This window comes from Quercus suber, unplaced genomic scaffold, assembly GCF_002906115.3.
Source record: "Quercus suber isolate HL8 unplaced genomic scaffold, Cork oak 2.0 scaffold_144, whole genome shotgun sequence".
NCBI lineage: Eukaryota > Viridiplantae > Streptophyta > Magnoliopsida > Fagales > Fagaceae > Quercus > Quercus suber.
Genome location: NW_027069605.1, coordinates 337972 through 359464, shown reverse-complemented (window position 1 = coordinate 359464; position 21493 = coordinate 337972). Strand labels below are relative to the sequence as shown.

The following is a 21493-nucleotide window of genomic DNA, read 5'->3' as shown; positions in this document are numbered from 1 at the left end:
AGCTATATCCTAGTGTGCCTCTTTCTTAAGAGTAATTTATTATTATTATTATTTTATAATCATGATTTAAAATTAGCTAAATGAGTAAAAAAATGTGTTCTTTACGATATCTTAAACACCATAATTTCAGTTATGATATGAATTTTTAATTTAATGTCATAATAATTAAAGCAATTATAGGTTTTGTTAAATTCTTTTTTTTTGTTAGTATAAAATTTATGTTAGATTTTTAATTTTTTTATTAAAAAATGAATTACAAATTTATTTTTCCTAGAGAGTTTCAACATATGACCTTCATTCCTGATGATTACTTTTTATTATTAAATCATGACACCAATTGGTTTTCGGTGTAGGCGGTGATTGATTCTCAGATCTCTTACTCAACCATCAAAGACTTTACCAATTGAGTTAACTGGAACTCATGAATTACAATCTTTTTTCTTTTTCTTTTTTTGATACACATGAATTACAATATTAAAAGTGCTGAAATTAATTATTACTTTTGAAACAATTATGGATAATATATTTTAAAGAAAATAAATCAAAATTTGAGCGAACACCATATGTCCAAGAAACATTGGCCGTTAGACTTTGCATTCACTAAAGAAATTTTTTTGCCTTGCTAGTAATATTAATTAGAAAATGGCGAAACTTTAGATCATACCATTAAACTTTAGGTAATTTTGATTGTCCCCCCAAAAGTATTAAAATTTTGATTGGTGAAAAAACCCCTTACATCCATATCTATTGATAAGTTGTCTGTTAAATGCTGACTCATTTCAAATAATGTATTTTGTCTTTGGTCGCCAATTTATTTTTGGCCATACCTATATTATATGATTCAATATGCAGCGGGTGTTCACCAAACCACATAAACCGCAAAAACCACACAAAATCCTTTCACAAAATGGCATAATTGCACTGCACCGCATGGTGCAGTGCGGTTTGCGGTTTTATAATAAGAAAACCACACAAACCACATCGCATCCTCTCTATATATTAATTAATTAATTTATTTTTAATATTAAATATATTATTAATAGTTTAATAACCCTAGTTTAAAAAAAAAAAAAAAAATTCATAACCCTACCAAGTGTTGACTAAAAAAACCAACCCAAAATAAAGAAAAACTAGCTCAATAATTTAAAATTTGGCCCAAAAAAAAGGGAAAAATTAGTTTTAGGTTGAGTAAGAAACTGACTTCAAACCGCATCTTATACATAGTATCGCACATATGACTGCAAAAATGAGATGTGATGTAGTTATGGTTTTGGCTAAACTCTAAACCGCATCGCACTGCACATATGACCAAAAAAATAAGGTGCAGTGCAATTATAGTTTTAGCTAAACTATACCACAACGTATTGTGCTAAAAATGACCCAAAACCGCATTATGCAGCACGGCAAACACTCCTACACAGCCCCCATTGATTAAGACTAATAAAATTCATAGTTTACCCAGCGCCCGCCCCCCTCCCCCAAAAAAAAGGACTAATAAAATTCGCCAAACTTAAAGGCAGCATTATTATAAAAGCTTACCAAGCTTTCTTTCATTCTTCGCAAGGTTTCGCTACAAAGCACACAGACAGAAAGACATACAGAGAGAGACGCAGACTCAGAGACTCCATCCATTAATGGCTACCAAAGTTTATATTGTGTAAGAACCTCTCTCTCCCTCTCTCTCTCTCTCTCTCAAACGCACACACGCTGATCCTCTTGTCTTGTATATGTATTATATACGTACGTTATTCTCTGCTTTTGTTGCTCAGTTTCTTGTTTTGGGTTATGTTTTTGTTAGTGCATGAAAGATAAACCAATCATTTTTTGAGTCCTCTACGGTTTATTTCTGGGTTTTCTTGCTACTTAAGTTTATATAATCTTTTATTTGAGAAAACGTTAAGCTAGTCCATCTTCTCATGCATTTATGCTATGTATATATCTCTTTTAGTTGGTCTTCCTTAGCTTTCGGAGCGTCGACGAGAGCTATAATTTTCATTATATGAATTCCATAAGAGAAGTACTAATTCTTGGCAAATGATAAGTTTGATTCTCAAAAAACAAACAGATTCGATTCTTTATTAGAAATATGTCATGCATTACGATTTAAAAAGAAAATTTTTATTTTCTTGCTATTGTCAAATCTTGTATCCTGTCCAAATTTTGTAATTTTGCCCCTCCCTAATCCTAAATGTCTACTTCGTTTCTTGGGAAAGAGCTTTCACATTGATAATTATTTAACCTTTTGCAATTGGGGAATTCATGGATTTTATATGTTTAATTAGAAACAGAGAAGCCAAATTAAATAATCACAATTCACAGCTTTTTGTACAATGAATACAAATCCTCTGTATGATGCCAAACCCAATTCTATTAATTACATCAAGAGGCTAAGATTTTGTTCATTAATTGTAACCAAGACGTACGTGCAGTGCTGTTCTTCTTTAGTTTTAATTTATCATATCCAATTAAAGATAAAAGAAATGGAAAGATAGAATGTAATTTACAAGAAATCAACCATAAAAACCTTGTCAATATATATATATATATATTATAAAATAGAATAAAACAATACCAAACTTAACAGATTTAATTATAGTACCCTATTTCTGCTCACTTAAGCCTAAATATGTTGTATGTTTATTTGATCTTATTTTTTTATTTATATTCTCTCTTCGTTTCTTTTTTGATGGGTGTAATGGGGAGCATAATAGTACTTTTCTAAAAGGAAAAAATAAATAAATAAAATTACTTACTGCTACAAAAGAGTCTGGGATAAGTCACAAAAAAAGGGCTCATGCTCATCTCGTGCTTCCCCAATCTTGGCATACTTTACGGATGCCAGCTATATGAGTTGAGTTCATGCTTTTTAATGTCACAAGTTTTATAATGTTGCTTTTTGTATTCACATGGCTATTAATAAAAGTAGGATTCCTGTTCAAGAAAGCTTGAAAAGTGTAAAGACTAAAGACATTATGTTATGAACCATCCACAAATGAAGAAAAAGTGATTGTGAAACCTGAACTACCTTTTGAAATAAAGTCTAGAAATGGAGGACCATGCCTTTTTCTAGAGCTTGTGGTCCCATGTTTCTAGTGTACTCATCATTATTGAGACTAGTTCTTGCCACATATCAAATATATTAGGAATGGCTTTTTATTTCATGCCCGATTATGCTTCAAGATTAATTCATCATTATTGAAAAACTAGGTAAATTTAAATTACGCTTTCTTGGTAGACAACCCCAAAATTTTGAGACTAGGACTTGGTTGTTGTTTGTAGACCACGACTAAGGAAATAGCTGTACTAATTGACTGCCTACAGTTGATTTTCAAGTGTTCAGCACTTGCATTAATCTGATTGCTTTAATTGAAACTTTAATAATGAATGATGCAGTTACTATTCTACCTATGGACATGTTGAGAAGCTGGCTGAAATGATAAAGAAAGGGGCTGAATCCGTGGAAGGTGTGGAAGCAAAACTGTGGCAGGTGTGTGATTGTCTTTGAAGTCATTACCTTTTTTGAACTCTTAGGTTCAGATGTGTAATTCAGAAGTATTTCTTAGCTTGGACATTGATACTACAGGTCATAGAATTGTTGCAGTTTATCTATTCGACTTGTCTAGTGCCTAGAAATTTAAACATTTTATAGATGGGATAGCTATTGACTGGTAATTAATTTGGCAAGGGCATCTGCAATTATATATTTGATTCTCTATATATATGTCCCAATTCTTAGCATGAATTCTATATAAGGCAACTAAATAAACTGAATTGGACTGTCATATTCAACAATGATTTGTGCACTGTATCTTGCCTACCGGGAAACCATTGGGTAGGGGGAAAAAATTAGATTATGGATTTGGTATTTTCTTCTGCAAAAATCAAATATGGTAACTTGATGAAATATACCCGGCTCCTTTCCAGGTACCCGAGACATTGTCTGATGAAGTTCTTGGGAAGTTGGGCGCACCACCAAAGAGTGATGTACCTATCATTACTTCTAGCGAGCTAGCTGAGGCTGATGGTGTACTTTTCGGTTTTCCAACTAGATTTGGAATGATGGCTGCACAATTCAAATCGTTTCTAGATTCAACTGGAACACTATGGAGAACTCAACAGCTTGCAGGCAAGCCTGCAGGACTTTTCTATAGCACTGGATCCCAGGGAGGTGGACAAGAGACTACCCCGTGAGTTTTAGTTTCACATCTATTTTTTAGTATTGTAACTATTGTTAAGGAGACAACATTATTCATATTGTTAAAATAACCTATTGTAATTGGTGTAACATTACTTTCAAGTTTCAACCAGATCCATTAATGACAATGCTTCTATCATGCACCAATCACAATTAACTATGTCAGCAGTTGTAAAAAATTTTGTGAAAATTACAAAGTCAATAGACTTAATACATGCTCTTATTATTATTATTATTATTATTATTTTGTCACCACCTCTTGAATAAGAAGTTAACATAGTATTGAAACTTTACACTCTTGTTTTGGTTGGAAAACTATGCAGCTTGACAGCCATTACTCAGCTTGTTCACCATGGAATGATCTTTGTGCCCATCGGGTACACATTTGGAGCTGGCATGTTCGAGATGGAGAAGGTGAGAGGTGGCACTCCTTATGGTGCAGGAACTTATGCTGGGGACGGATCAAGACAGCCTTCTGAGCTAGAGTTGGACATAGCTTTCCACCAGGGAAAGTATTTTGCTGGCATTTCAAAGAAACTCAAGGGAACAGCTTGATTTTATCCCTCACCATATATACAAGATTTCCCATCTTAGAAATTGTTTCCACTTGCCTTGTTGTAATAAAACTATAATTACGTGCTTTTCTGATTATTTTGTTATCACATATCTTTCATCTTCAAGACAGTCGTTCTCATTACTTATCATAATATGTGCCACACTTTTATTTTATTTTTATATATTAATATTAATTGATTATTTATCTCCTTGCTTGGCATGGTGAATTGAAGGTCCACTTTCTTGTTAATATAGCAGCCAAAATTTTCCACTATTAGAAAAAAAGTGCAGCAAAATGAGCTCTGCCTATTTGCATTTGAAGAAGAAGAATTACAATGTTTAACAGTGCCACATTGTTTTTGTTTTTACTCCCTCGCATTCAGGAAATAAGGTTTTGACTTATAGGTCCGTTCCATAATAATGATTGTAGCTTAACATTAAAGTTAAGACATCCTTAAGTACATCACATTTGGTTGCCCATAACTGATCATGGGTGTTTCAAAATATTCTCAAAACGACATGTGATGTGTGAACAGAAGGTGATAGATACCTTTTGTTTTATTGTCAAATGATTTTAGATACAAGGATTTTGCAGTCATAGACTCAAACTTATGATGATTTTCATTCTCCACTGCAAGCTCTCATATGATCCATCCTTTTCATTTTGCAAGAAATTTGTTGATACGCTGCCAACAACAACCACCCACCCCCCCCCCCCCCCAAGTTGTAGTCTGTTTTTATCAAACCAATTAATAATTTGATGTATATCATGTTAACCAACTTGTATTATAGTGATGCTAATTTATTGAACCAATTAATAAATTAATTTTTATTTGTGCAAAATTGCATGTTTAGACTTTAAAGAATAAAGTAGTCACAGCGTTAGAAAAGTTGCAATAATCAAGTTTTATTATTCTATTCTTTAAATTTTATTTTTAAGTTAAATTATAATTTTTAATTATGAATTGTGTTTTATTTATTTATAAATATTTTCTCATTATAAATGTTTACTAGGAAATATTTATCTAGATATGAAAAACTTCAAAAAAAAAAAAATTTGAAAAACAAACTGAATGATCAATAGATTTTAAATAAAAAATTCAATAGATATTATTTAATTAATATTTAAATATAAAAAAAGCCCTACTTAAAATTTTTCTTAAGGCCCCCAAAGTTGTTGAGCTGGTCCTGCCGCCAACCTAACCTTTTAGTTTAGAACTACTCAACCCAATCTTATAACCACCCATGTTTCTCAAAAAAAAAAAAAAAATAGTAATAATATAAAAATTAAAAAAAAAAATCTTATAATCACAAGGTTGGTAACTTTATTGGAATTAATGTGAAAGATAGGTTTTCATTCAACTATAGAGCTGATTTAATAGAACATAATAAACACATAAAATTCACTTTTGTGTAGTTTGGAAGATACCGTAGTAGGTGGCCTTATTCTCAATTGTTTTTTTTTTTTTTTGGAATCCACAATTTAAAAAAATTAATTTTTTTTTAAAACCACACTTTTTTTCAAGATTAAACCCATTTTCAAAAACTAAAAAAAAAAAAAAAATTGTATCAATAAGGCACTGGGATCCGTTATTTAATTGATAAATACAAGTTACACATTTGAGCCTAATATTCCAACTTCATCAAAACTAAGTTTCAAAATAATGGTGCTAAGCAATGCAAATTTTTTTTTTTTTTTTTTTGGATAGATGCAGACAAATAACAATTGCTTTATTGTGTAACATAGAATTGTTAAAAAATATATAATTTGTTCAGGTTGTGATGAATATCACCCAAAATCTCCTAATGGTACTTCTTTCCGATTTATTAATTGAATATTTTCAATATAATTTACTAAAGTTATTTATTGGTTGATGCAATTATTGATTAATTTTAGCTCTCTATTTTTCTCTCTCTAATTTTTAAGGAAACCTTTTGTAGATTCAAGTATTTTAGAAGTGTTGACAAAATATTTTGTCATATAAAAGTTGTGAAATTCACAAAATTATGTTGATAGATTATGGATTAACTTTATACATTTTATTATATGGTCTAATTTACTTATTAGTAAAAATCTTGCATATTGCACTAGAGTCATCCATATAAGTATAACATGTGTACAAAAAGAAGAAGTAGCAGCTTAGGTTAAAAAAAAAAAAGCAATAAAATTCAAAACCTTTAATAATAATTTTTATATTTCTTAGGAAATACATATTATGAAAAAATATTTTAGGTGTTTAAAGACTAATATTTATAAATTTAAAAAGAACTAGCATTTCTAAAAGGTTAAGTGTAACTTTTATCATTGCTAAACTCCTGTTAAGCCACATCGGCATAGCATTTCAGTCCATTTGGTCTACTTCAGTCCATTTCGTCCTCTTTGGTCCTATTTTGTCCATTTTGATCCTATTTGATCAACTTTGGTCCTACTAAGTTCACTTGGTCCTTTTTGGTTCATTATGTCCATTGTGATTCATTTTGTTCACTTTAGCCCTATTTGTTCCACTTTGTTCATATTTGGTCCACTTCGGTTCTACTTGGTCCATTCGGTTAACTATGGTCCTATTCAGTCCATTCTATGCAATTTGGTCTTATTCGGTCCATTTTGAACAGTTTAGTCCTATTCAGTCAACTTTGGTCTTATTCAATCCAATTTGGTCCGTTTCGGTCCTATTTTGTCCACTTCGGTCCATTTTGTTCTATTCGATCCAATTTGGTCCACTTTTGTCAATTTTGTCTATTTTGGTCATCTTTGGGCCTTTTAGATCACTTCGGTCCAATCCGGTCCATTTTGATCCACTTCAGTCCATTCTATGCATTTCGTCCATTTTTGTGCACTTACATAATAGGAAAAGACAGTTTTAGCGTTTTTGGGTTGAGAGCACCTATTCCAAATCCAAATTTATTAATAAAAAAAAAATAGATTTACTTTCAACCACAACACAAATCCTCTCTCTCTCTCTCTCTGTCATATGTGCTCATAGCCATAACCCATATTGTTTCTCTCTCAAACATACTATCTTTGCATCTAAATTTGCTCTAATTGCCTTCAAATTTCCCCTCTTTAAGTTGTGGTTGTGATGGTGGGTTTGAAATTTGTATTGTCATTATGGGTTTAGAATTTGATCAATCATACTAGCATAATGAGCTCCATCGTTGCCAGAAAGCCAACCTTGGTGGTGCAACAATGATTCCAATTTTGAGAGCACTAACCTTGGTAGCACAGCTAAAAAGCCATACTAACTAAATTGCAACACCCCACAAACCTTAAATAAAATTTGAAATTCTAGCAAGTCTTGATCTTAATATCACATTGATTTTCACCTCAATGTCCACAAACTTAGCTGAGAGTAGGGGCTATCCTTGTTGATAGAGCCCTAGCCATTTCTCACAATAGGAGGGGGAGAGGGGCTTTTTTTTGCAGCAGTTGAGTGCCTCATAAGGTTTTTCAAGGTTTTGAAACCCAGATCGTTCATTGAACCGTAAAATGGAGAGGTTCAAAGTTTTTGAGGTCGAACCGAGATCGAACCATGATGATGTCGTAATTAATTTAATAATTATTTTAAATATAAATAAATACATTAAATTAGTAAAAATAGAAAAATTAGCTAAAATAGTCTCCAAATAAATATGAGATTTATCTTTCAAATATATTTTCATATCATAATTTTCATATGACACAAAAAATATTAAATCTTAAGCAAACCTAATAAATAAACAAATAAATAAGTATATAACAATATTATAGTGGATGATATAATGAATATAAAAGTTTTATACTCATTATATCATCCACTATAATATTGTTATGAAAATATTGTGGATATTTCATTTTTCTTTTAATTTTCTTTTACTTTTCAAAGAGAAATGATATGTCCATAACATTTTTACAATATTTTTACAAGAAATCCTAAGTGGCATATTGTTACTGGTTGTTATTGTTGAGTTAAAAAAAGTAATTTCAGTGTTAAATTTAAATTTGAATCACTAATAACTAATCATCCATAATTTGTTGTAAAAATATCGTGGACGTAGCACTTCACATTTTCAAATTGCCTAAGTACAATCTGTTTTTCCTTTTTCTGTGTCTTTATTTTTTCTTCCTTTTTTTCTCCACCGTTTGATTGATTGATTTATCTCCTCCACGTTTATAATTCTACATCTTTATCTATTTCTTTTTTCTTTTTTTTTTTACTAATATCTTCAATTTTTCTCATCCACCCATTTAAAAATTTTGCCTTTCCAATGCTCTTTTACTTTCCCAATGCCTAGAGTTGCCTACACGTTTGACGTTTCTTCAGTGTTCCATCTTTCTGACTTTCTCATTTTTGATGAGTCCTCTAACCTCTTCACTCTTTCTTCTTCACAAAAACTCTTACTCTACCTCCTTCTTAGTTTCACTCACGGAAACTGATGGGCCATAAATTAGTAAAATCGTCCATCTGCGGTGGACGATTCACAGCCCCGTCCGCGGCCGTACTAGAGGACGATCCCCCTCAGAACCAGTGGACCTCACAACAGAACCCATTTTTCCCCCCTAAAAACCTCGCGGGTAGATTTAAACCAAAAGAGTGACCGCTGTAACAATGGTGTAAATCTCTCAAAACTAAATCTAGACCACCCCCCTACCGCAAAATCACCGGATTGTGGATACCGGTCACCAGAAAGTTCTAGAAATCCCCCAAACGGGCAAAGAGAAAGGAAATAGAAGGAGAAATATTCTCAAAATCAGAATAACCTACCATTAAGAAGGGACATGTGCATATCAAAAAAGGAAAGTAAGCAAAGATGTATAGATAGCAAAAGAAAGAAGCAAAAAAGAAGGGATACGCACCTTAAAAAGGAAGGGAGGGAAATCTAAAATCACAGAGGCAGAGCAGCAGCAGCAAATGACACAGAAGAGGCAGAAAATTGAAAAAAACCAGAGGAAGGCAACTAAGAGGCAAAAGTGAAGAAGTTAGTAAAAGTAGAGGTTAAAATGTACCTTGGAAATCGCGGGAAGCAAAAAGACATTCGACGGAAACGATGCTTCCCCACCAGTCAGAGTTTGACACGTGGCCACAGAGTATGCCACGCCGCCACAAGGCAGTTAATGTGGAGAACACATTCCCAGTGACAAAAAAAAAAAAAAAAAAAAAAAAAAAAAAAAAAAAAAGAAAGAAGTCGTTTTGTATTCCCAGGATCGTCCAGGACCCCGGATGACCTTGGGAATGGGGGGCAGCTGATGGGCCCATAAATTAGTAAAATCGTCCATCTGCGGTGGACGATTAAAAGGACGAGATCATTACCATCACAGTACTAAGAAAGCCACCTGACCAACTCAGCTAAGGACGACCGTTACGAGTAGCAGCATTAAACACCAATTCTGTTGAAGGAACGCCGGTTAACCTGACATCTGATTTAGGCGTTACGAACCCAAGCAATAATGCCCCCATAATGACCCAGCCAACGGCTAGAAGGGCACCAAAAGGCTCTATATATATCCTCAGGCAATATCCAAGGGGGTAAGAAAGATCAGACTATTCAATCTTCATTTTAGTTTTACCTACTTTCCTCCGTTTGCTGTGCTTCTCTAACTTAATCATCGGAGGCGTTGTGGGCAGCGCCCCACCGGTGACTCTTTCTTTGTGTTGCACCCCAGGGCTAATACCAGTAGAGGACGATCTCATTCTGGACGAACATCTTGTCTGACGATCTCAGCATCATTAGAAACAATCATGGTTTTTTTTTTTTTTTGGTCAAAAAATCTTGCAGAGCATTACATTGTCACCGTGCAGTGGCTGCTCCTTTCTTCTTCTTTTTTTTTTTTGTCAAAAAAAATTTCGCAGAAGCTCTCATTGCTGGATAGAAATTTTCGTCTTAAAATATCCAAAACATTGATGCGAGTTCAACGTGAATGTTATGGTTGAAGCTTCAACAATGGTGATTTGGTGTTGTGAGTCTGTAATGTTTTTTTTTTTTTTTTTTTAATAAAAATAGCTCTGATTTGAACCACCAGAACTGCTCACGGTTCACAGAATTAGGAGGCCGGACTGCGGTTCATACAGGTCCCTGTTTTTTTTTTTTTGCATGGAGCGGTTTTTGATGTTAAACGGACCGTAATTCCAAGTGGTTCAAGGTTTTCCCGGTCAGACCGTACGGACCGGTCCGGGTTTAAAAACCTTAGGGTTTTTCTCTACTCATGTACTTCATTTTTATTCATGTACACGTGCGATATATAGTGAATCAGACATATGGCCAGCCTACTATGGGTTTTAGTTATGTGGGTTGAGGTGGACGAAAGAGAAAATAAAATACTTGCTCCAATGAGCCATAGGCCTCCTATTATTTTCACATAAAAGGCCCAAACTTACCATTAACTATGCACTTTATGTGTCTATTTATTTAATTAAATTATCCAAAAACACTATTATATTGCATTTAACCCCTCTATAAAATTATCTATAATGAAACAAAGTTATATGCTTTTTTTTTTTTTAATAGAAAAAACAAACTTATAAGTTACTGTCACTTTATAATTCACTACATCTAAAATCCTTGAAATCACTCATTTAATATTTTGATAATGCCTATATCATTGAAATCTAATTTTAGTAACTACATGCCAATGTGGTAAGGCCAAATATTCAAAGTAATCAATTCTCATTAAACCGATTAAAAGGGGATGTTTTATCTATCTAAAACACATTATAAATTCCATCTTGAGAATTAGTGTTCTCATAACACTACATGTGATTAAACAACATATTAAGGTATTTACCATACAAAAACTCACTCCAGCACACATCAAAGTAATAAAAAATTTATGTTTGAGTTCACCATCCTCTCAGGATGAAGAGTTGATGCATATAGCATTTGTCAAATTGTTTGTTCAAAAGACAATAGTTTGTAAAACAACATCTCACAATAATCCAATATAGTATATTTCTAATACACCAACATATTAATTAGATTTCTTCGCTTCCATGATCAAGACCAATCATTATAATTGAAAATAGCCTCTAAGCACGTGCTCACACACGTACTCAGAGGTTTTTCTATTTTCTTTTTCTTTTAAAGGTTAATAGTTTTCATTCATCTTAATTTGGAGCTACTACATTTTTTTAATCACAAAATTACCTAGAGGTGTGATGAGATGGGATTCAATTTAAAGTTCTTTGATAATTACTAATTTACTACCCCATAAAAAATGTTACATACAATTTTTTTTTTTTTTTGGTTTTAAAGGTAGTTGCTAAATCCTAAATTTAAGCTCTTTTTAATTTTTGTTATGGATGTGTAGTAAGTGGCTAAATTTTAGGATTAAAACTAAATTTCAGGATTAAAAATAAGTTGATAACTTCCATAAATAAATCAAAATGAATAAGGAGAGGTAGAAGTGCCTAATTTTAAGGGATATGGATAATGCGAGAGAAAGAAAGAATGGGGGTTGTATTGTACTTGACTGATGTGAGAGATAGATCCTCTAAAAAAAAGAAAAGAAACGAGAGAGAGAGAGAGAGAGAGAGAGAGAGAGAGAGAGAGAGAGAGAGAGTTGTTTTATCTATAATACCGTTTAAAAAAAAAAAAGAAAAGGTAAAAAAATCCTCACTACATCCCTCATAAACAAAAACACTCCCTAACAAAAATGTCCTATGTTAACTCTCCCCCTACGTACATGACTACTCTCATACCTAAAACTACTTCCCCTTTTTGTCACGAACGACAAAGGGCAAGTCATTGAGAAGTAGTCATCTCCTCGTCACCGGAAGAGCTAGCATCCATATCCTCATCAACAAAATCATCACTATCAGAGTCACCGTCATCACTCTCGTCCTCTGAAGCTTATAGAGATGGAGATGGAGACGTGGTGAAGCCACCCACAACAACCTGTAGTCATGTGGTACGACCAATATGGGTGTTCACCTGACACAACTCATCATTGAAAGTGCCAAGGTGAGCATCCATGCACTTAAGTTGTGCCATGATGGCCTTAAGGTGTGAAGGTGAATGGAGTAGAACAGGCTGGATGAGTCGCTATCTTAGTCCGTGGCCGTTTTAGTCGAAGTTGGGCCTCACTCCATCTAACAAACACCACGCTGATGGCACCCATAATGAAGAAATGAGGAGAGTTTGGATAAGAGACAGAGGAGTGGCAAATGATCCTCATGATAGCAAAAGGGATGATAAGCTTATCATGGGTTGACGTGTCTCTATATACATCGATAAGAGAGAGAGAATGAAGTGAGAAGGGAAGTCTATGGTAAGGTCCTTAATGAGGGATAGCAAAAATCGAGTATGAGGCTTAGTAATAGAATTATAGTGAGACAAGGGATGTAAAACAAATTTCATCACCACATACAGGAACCTCAAACCTTTTACAAAACCCGAGCAATGGGTGTTTTGACGGTCACCCTAAGATGAAGGTGTCTCACAACAGAGAGACGGGAGTTCATCTTTGGACATAGTCCGCAGATGAGGACAACCAGGGTAATCAAGATGTGATACCCTTGAGACATGTAGCACGTCGAAGATAAGCTCCGGAGTGACTACTATACGGATACCTTGAACAAGAGTGATGAAATGAGGTATAGAATAATTGAATCCTTGCATACTGGAGTAAAACTCCTGTATGATCATGGAGGGATAGCTCACCAGGATCTTGCAAAGGGACTCCCAACCCCGACTGTGAATGATAATGGGTAGAGCGGTATCAGAGAAGTTCAATAAGATAACGTGGCATTCCGAATGAATGCCACGTTTGGAGAAGTTCTCCGAGAAGTCTTGACGGGCTTTCTCATCATAGAATCGGACAAAAAGTGGGTAGGATCATAAGATGATGCCCCGGAATGATGGGGGTTTTGGGATGGAGTGGATTTGCGCTTCGGTGCCACGTGCATAATGTTCGAGAGAGAGGGAGAGAGATAGAGAGAGAGAAACAAACAAAAAGCTCCAATCAATAGTTATATCAAAAAGAGAGAAAAGAATGGTATGTATGCATGAATAATGCATGATCATGTGACGTGCAACAAAAATATCAACATAGGCTCAGCCCAATCCAAACCTACCAGCACACAAGGTTCCAACATAGAAAACATTCATCAATAATGCATGAAACATTGTGAAAATGCAAATGTGATGCAATGCATGAGCATATAGGATCATTTAATCAAAACCAAACAAAATAATTTCACAAATAACTCATCAATTTTGAAAAACCCTAAAAACTTTCAAAAACCCAAAACGTAGATCTAAATGTATGAAATGCATGAAAAAGGAGAGAAAACAAGATCATACTAGTGAAGGGAAGATCACTCTAGGCCAAAAATCAATTGGGTTTGAGGTTTAGAGAGAGAGAGAGAGAGAGAAGTGTTTGAGAGGTGAAGAGACACAAAACTGTTAAGAGATATCGAAGAAATAAAATCTAAAATTGCGTTGGACCTATATATAGAAAACACGTCTCGATGGATCGAGGATCTATTAAGAATCTATCGAGCACTAATTCTTGATAGATAAATCTATCAAGGTGCTGTCGAGAATCTGTCGATGGCAAAATGCCTCGATGGATCAATAAGCTATCAAGAATCTATCAGCTAGACAGAAACTTTCTCGATGGATTGAGAATCTGTCGAGAAGCTATTGAGACAAATTCTAGAAAGTTTCGATGGATCGAAGATGCAATAAGATCTATCGAGAAAAAGCAAAGCAAAGCAAGAATGTTACCTTCTTGCTCGAACCGTCGTTTTTTTTTTTTTTTTTTTTTTTTCCCTTCTTTAGGGGTTTCCATGTACATCATGTATTTCTTTAGTAATCAGCTTCTTCTTTTTGTTTCAATGTGCATCTTTTTCATTTTCTATCATCACTTTCTTTTGCTTGTTCGAGTTTCATGTCAAAGCTAGCATCTTTTCAAGCTTTTTCATGTAGATGTACTATTAGATAACTTATTTTACTTCTTTATATAAGCTCAAATCTAACTTGCATGTACAATATCCGATTGAAAATATAATATATATATATATATATAATATATGAGTTGGGTTCAAGTTATGCTTGGTGTAACTCTAAACAATGTTACACCACTCAACATTTTTTTTTATTGGATGCGAATTTTGACAAATCCACCGTTAAATTATATTATCTTCATATATTCTCCATGCTTGCAAAATTTCAAGGTGATCAAAGATTATAGTCATGTCATCAATCAATTGTTTAAATTTAAGTTTTTGTAGTTTAAAATAGTGCATAAAAGATGAGTTTACGGATCAAATGGTAAATAATATCCAATTGACATGAAAATTGGCATAAATGTTAAGAACATATAGAACAAGTAATTCAATGGTGGGGTTTTCAAAATATGAATTCTATAACAAGTTATTGGGTGGTGTAACATTACTTAGAATTACATCAGGTGTAACTTGAACCCAACCTTGTATATATATATATATATTTGTATATATAAAAGTTGAAGGTCTTCTTTAGTGTAAAAATTGTGTGCAAAATAACCGTATTTTTAACTAATTATTATCATTAAATTTTTGGCCTTTTTATGAAGGGGTGGGCCCTTTTTGTAATGGGGTCCTAGATTGAGGTCGAAGTGGCCTAAGCCTAGTGTCACTCTTTCTCTATTTTGATATCTTCAGTGACTTATTTGCATTAATGCTTTTTCAATTCATAGTCTTCAAATAGTGCCAAATTTTTTTTCTTCCTCTTTTTATGGTAATTACACATAACCCACCTATAGTTTGGGCGAAAATCACTTTGCCTACCCGTGGTTTGAAAAGTATCACTTAACCCACCTAAGGTATGTTTCCATCAATCTCCGTAACCCACCTCAGTCCTAGCCATTACAAAAACACCTCTTAACCCAAAACACAATGTAACACAAATCAAAACACCAAAACTCAGAAACTTTTCAAGAGAGAGACTTTTGGTGAGATCAACGTGTTCTTTGTGGTTTGGAGTGTCTAGAGGGGGAGAAAACACAAGTTTCGCAACATCGAAGCTAAGGGAAGGTATGTGTGACTACTGTTGATCTGCATTTAGGTTCTTGATGGAATTTTTTACCCCGACCCACCCACGTAGTTAGGGTTTGTAAAATTTTCTGAAAATTGGTGTATGTTAAATGTGCATTTTGCTATTTATATGTAGAATCGCTTAGAATGTAGCTAATGTACTGCTATGGTTATTTATATAATGCATATACTTGGAAGAATCAAGTTTATTTGTTAGTGATTACACTTGTTTGTGAACTGTGGGTAGTGTAGTCCCTATGAATTTGTTTGGAATCTGGTTTTGCATGTGCTATATGTGGTCCTTTGGTCGTGTGTTGTCTCTTTTGGCTTGTTGTCATTTTCATCATGTTAGTATGTAAAAAAAACTACTTATTTTAAACAAACTACTAAATTTAAACAAACTACTTATTTTAAACAAACTACATATTTTAATTGCAAATGGTTAACTTCACATTTGACATTGAAATTTATGTTGGTGGATGTTTTGTGGGGGACCCAACCCTTAAATATGTGGGGGGGTCTGTACATACATTGACAGAGATTGATCCTGATAAGTTGAGTTTCTTTGAAATTCAAGATTTATGCCATCTAGTTGGTGCTCCTAAAGAACACAGTAGATATAGGTATTTACTTCTTGAAGGTAATGTAGAGGATGATATAAGAGACATAGAAATAAATGCAGATGTGGTGAACATGACCACCCTTCATAGGGCATAGCCAGCTAACAAAATCATAATCTATACTGACATAGATGTGGAGCCACTGGCAGTTGAGCATCCTGATAGAGGGGGAATGGCAGGTGATGGTGTAAGTGGTGATGTAGGTGGTGTAGGTGGTGATGGAGGGAGGGATGAAATAGATGTGGAGAGTGATTATGATGAAGTTGTATAGTAGGAAGAAGAATATGATGAGAATGTTAAGGATGTTGAGGTTGGTGATAGAGTTCAAGAATAGGATGTTGAGGTTGGTGCAAGGGTTGAAGAACAGAATGTTGAGGGAGATGATGATGATGATGATGATGATGATTGGCTATATGAAGGCCTAAAGGGGGATGACTTTGGTGATGACATATTTGCTACTCCAAACTCAGCTCCATAAGGTTCTGCTCCAAAATCAAGTGATGCTCCCAATATAGCTCGGAATCAAGCAATGCACCCTATGCAAAACCTGAGTGGGTTGAGCTAGCTCTTAAGGATGACCTGGTAAGCATGGATGGGTTTGATGATGAGCAGGTACCTGAGCAACCAGAGTTTAATGCTAAGAGTGACATGAGAAATGTTGTACCGAAGAAAGAGATGAAGTTTCCTAATGCAAAGGTATTCAGAGCTGCTTTAAGGGAGTATGCAATTAAAAAACCTATTGACATCGAATTCAAGCTTAATGAAAGGACCAAGATATCGATTCACTATAAGAATGAGTATGGGAGTAGATGTTATGCATCTCAAATAAGTGGAGAGCTAACATTTTCAGATGAAGACCTTGACTGATTACTGTACTTGCCCTAAGTCTTTTAAAAGTAGCCAATCAACATCAACTTTTGTTGCTATGAGGTTCGTTGAGGATTTTAGCAAAAATCCAAATTAGGAGGTGAGTGGTGTACATAACCATGTGATGTAAAATTTATTTGTTGACCTAAGTGTAAACCAAGTGTATAAGTCAAAGAGAAAGGCAAAGGATTTGATCAATGGAGATGAGTAACTGCAGTATCATGTCCTTAGGGACTATGCACAAATCATAAACACTATAGACAAGGAGAGTAGGGTTATACTACAGACAGAAATGGTTGATGAGACTTCCCAGCCAAAATTTAAGAGGATGTATGTTAGGTTCAATGCTCAGAAGGTAGGATTTTTAGGTGGATGCAGGCCATTTATAAGTTTAGATGGTTGTCACATAAAGCACAGATTTGGAGGGCAAATCTTATCTGCCACTGCCAAGGATGCAAATGACAACATTTTTCCAGTAGCCATGGCTGTTGCGGAACAAGAAAACAAGGAGTCTTGGATATGGTTTTTGGAAATTTTTGCTAATGATATAGGGAGGCCAGAGGAACTTCAGTTGTTCTTCATTTTTGATAGGCAAAAGGTATGCAAGTTTTGTTTGTTTGTTTGGTAATTTACAGGGGCTTATGCCTGCAATAGAGACATTATTCCCTACTATGGAGCATAGATATTGTATGAAACACATCTGCAACAATTTCAAAGTAGATCACAAGGGATTGGAGCTGAAGGATGCACTGTAGAGGTGTGTTGCTGCCACAACGATAAGGGAGTTTGAGAGATGCAGGCTGTACATAAAGGATTTGGATGAAAAGGCATATGAGTATCTTGCAAACATTGCACCTGCACAGTAGATAAGGTCAGACTTCACTCTTAGGGCCTTAACAGATTGTTTGGGAAAGAACTTGAGTGAGTCTTTTAACTCAATGATATTGAAGTCTAGGGACAAGCCTATCTTGGCAATGTTGGAGTGGATTAGGGTTAGATTTATGACTAGGCTTTACACAAAAAGGGAAGGGATACAGAAGTATGCTGGAAAGTTGTGTCTAAGCATACAAGATAAGTTGGAGAAATTGAAGGTTGAAAGCAAGCCATTTAATGCTACCCCAGCAGGTAGTTTCCTTTATAAGGTAGCTAGTCAGTATGAGAGGTATGCAGTTGATCTTGTCAAGAAGACATGCAGTTGTACGTATTGGGATTTAAATGGCATTCCATGCAAACATGCCATAACAGCCATTTATACAAACATTGAGACACTAGAAACCTACACCCACCCATGCTACCACAAAGAAAATTATATGGAGATATACAAGGAGGTACTTCCTCCTATGCCTGGCCAGTCAGAATGGGCTGAGACTGGACAGCCTGCTCCCCTAGTACCTCACATATACAAACCACCAGGCAGGCCACCCAAGCAAAGAAAGAGGGCTCTTAATGAGCCTAGGAACCCTTAAAAAGCAAGAAGGCTGAACAGACCTGTAAGGTGTGGGAAATACAAAAAGGAAGGGCATAACTCAAGAGGGTGCAAGGCTGGCATCACTGGGAGAAACCATGGTAAAGGAGACAAAGGCTTGAAAGAGAAAAAGATGTAAGTAATTGACATTTAAATGGCAAAAAAAAAAAAAAAACTTGTTTTTAAACTTACAAAGGTATTAATGTATTGAAATTGGTTTTTGTTGCAGGCAAAGGGATGGGTGCCTGCACCTAGTACCAGATTTGGATCTATACCTTAGGCTATAGCCACCATCCCAGCAGCCTACCTAGACTTACAACATAAGGTTTGCCACTCAGCCTTCATCCTTACAGCAAGGAAATCAAGCATCACAACAAGGAAATCAAGCTAGCCCATCTCATATGAGAGCAAGATGGTTCTCTTCCTCACAGCCAGAGTTTCACACACCAAGAAAGACCTGGGATACCCTACCAAGTTCTTCACAGGTAACTTAGTTGAATTACCTCTTTCCTAGATGGTTGTGTGAACTGGGATTTTTTTAACAAGTGGATCTATTTTTTATTTTGTAGCCTTCACCTACAAATAAGAGCACTGGTGGTGTAAGGACTAGAGGACAGCTTGCTGCACAAAGGCCACCAAAAATGAATTCAGTGGGTGGAAAGAGTAAAGGCAAGAAATGAAGCTAGTAGGTACGCATGCCAGCATTGGGAATAAAGCTAGTGGGAACATGTGGGCCTGCAGCTAGTGTTTTTTGTGAAGGCCATTGTTGGCTTTTTGTAATTATCAATTAGTGTAAAAAAAAAAAAATCACCTTTTTGTAATTATCATATATATATATATATGTATATGTATATGTAGCTGACCTTGGAATGTGCTTTTTTGTAATTTACTAGAAGTTAAGGTACAATACACTCCAGGTTGTTATTATGGTATGAAATTTTATGGTATTATGGTATGGAAGTTGTGGTATTTTTTCAATTCAATTTGTATGGAACATTATTTGTCCAAAACAGTTTGTATGGAATATAATTTGTCCAAACTAGATTATATGGAAGTTCTATTATTGTTACTACAGATTGTGTCCAAGTAGATTTTTTCAATACAGAGTGTATGGAAGTTGTTATTGTGGAATGGTTGTTATGGTATGCACATATCATTGATAATTGACCAATACTTCTTTCATTATATGCCCAGAGACTAGTGGCACGATCAATACTTCTTTCATTGAATGGTTGTAATGGTATGCATAAAACAATGCTCATTAATTGGCCAATTCTTTGTTCATTGACACATCAAAACATTACATTAGTTGGCTAGTGCTATTACAATGCGAATTCATTAACACCATTGCCATAACTATCTCTACTAACCAATTAACTACTTTAGGGAAACAACCTAGGTCTCTTCACTCCAGAAACTCAATTGAGCCAAAACACAACAACAACAACATAACAATAACAAAATAGATCCATGACAAAATGCATGTAAACTTCCACATTCTCTGCTTCTCTTTAGCAAACATGGCCTTTTCTTAGCTTTTGCATAGATAGCTCGAGCCTTTCTCTCCCTCTCCTTGGCTTTGGCTTCCTCTTCAAGAGCCTTTTCTGCCATTTTCCTAGCTTCTTATGCCGTTCTAGAGTTGTCCTTTCCCTCTCATTGGCAAGTTGGAGAGCACTTTAAAGCCTAGACATCCTCTCTAGAGCCAAAGGTGCAGTTTCATTCCCATGAGGACAAGTTGGGTTATCAAGCCAAACAAAGAAAGGACACTTAGGACAAACCTTATAACAACTACAACCCAAGTAAATCCTCCCTAAATTGTACAAACTTAAACTTGTTCTCAGAACATAAGTTGGCTCATTGCACACATGCCCACACAAACCCGAGAAATTACCACTTGATGAAGACATATCAACAAAACACAATTCTTGGGAAGCCCAAATTTAGAGTTTCACACAGTAAGTTGGCACTTGAACAAAATCTGAGACCCTAAATCGAGAATAGACACAAATACCTTGATTTTCTTTACCGAAACTACCTCCCCTAGCTTCGATGTTGCGAAACTTGTGTTTTCTCCCCCTTTAGACACTCCAAACCACGAAGAACACGGTAATCTCACCACAGGTCTGTCTCTTGAAAAGTTTCTGAGTTATGGGTGTTTTGATTTGCGTTATGTTGTGTTTTGGGGTTAAGAGGTGTTTTTGTAACAGCTAGGACTGAGGTGGATTACGGAGATTGATGAAAACATACCTTACGTGGGTTAAGTGATACTTTTCAAACCACAGGTAGGCAAAATGATTTTCACCCAAATCACAGGTGGATTATGTGTAATTACCCCTTTTTAAATGTGGGTGTTATTCCTATTTTTTATTGGCTAAAATTCAAATTGCACTCTTTAAGTTTAACCGAGATTCATTTTAGTTCTTTAACTTTATTTTCATTCAATTGAGTCATCTAAGGTTGAAATTTATTCATATTAGGCATTTCGTTCAATTTCATTAAAAATGGCCATTAAAAAAATTATTTTTATCACATACAAAAATTTATAAAATTAATGAATTTTTTATGTGAATTTATTTTTTGAAAATCTTTTTCCATTAGTTATTTGCATACTTAAATAGAAATTTTTTAATGAAATTAGATGAAAAACCTGAGTTGAAAAAATTTGAAACTTAGAAGACTCAATTGAACAAAAGTAAAGTTAAAGGATTTAAATGAATTTTAGTTAAACTTAGAGGGTGTAATTTGAAATTTTAGCTTTTTTTTTTTTTTTTTTTTTTTTAAATGACATGGTTATTTTAAT

At 34.6% G+C, this 21493-nt stretch overlaps 1 protein-coding gene across 1 annotated transcript; it reads left to right on the top strand.

Annotated features, from left to right (window-relative positions):
• The first annotated feature begins 1482 nt into the window (after nucleotides 1-1482).
• LOC111986554 (probable NAD(P)H dehydrogenase (quinone) FQR1-like 1) lies at nucleotides 1483-4959 on the top strand. The gene is made up of 4 exons (XM_024018221.2): nucleotides 1483-1657; nucleotides 3394-3487; nucleotides 3925-4187; nucleotides 4519-4959. Exons 1-4 carry the CDS (start codon nucleotides 1635-1637, stop codon nucleotides 4748-4750), a joined length of 612 nt encoding a protein of 203 aa, XP_023873989.1. The 5' UTR covers nucleotides 1483-1634; the 3' UTR covers nucleotides 4751-4959.
• The last annotated feature ends 16534 nt before the right edge of the window (nucleotides 4960-21493 follow it).

Bases quoted from the DNA above. Each gene is read 5' to 3' on its own strand.
- LOC111986554 (XM_024018221.2), top strand. From the start codon at position 1,635: ATGGCTACCAAAGTTTATATTGT. The intron at 3,488-3,924 runs GTGTGTGATTGT...GCTCCTTTCCAG, and splicing joins TGGAAGCAAAACTGTGGCAG to GTACCCGAGACATTGTCTGA. The intron at 4,188-4,518 runs GTGAGTTTTAGT...AAAACTATGCAG, and splicing joins GGTGGACAAGAGACTACCCC to CTTGACAGCCATTACTCAGC.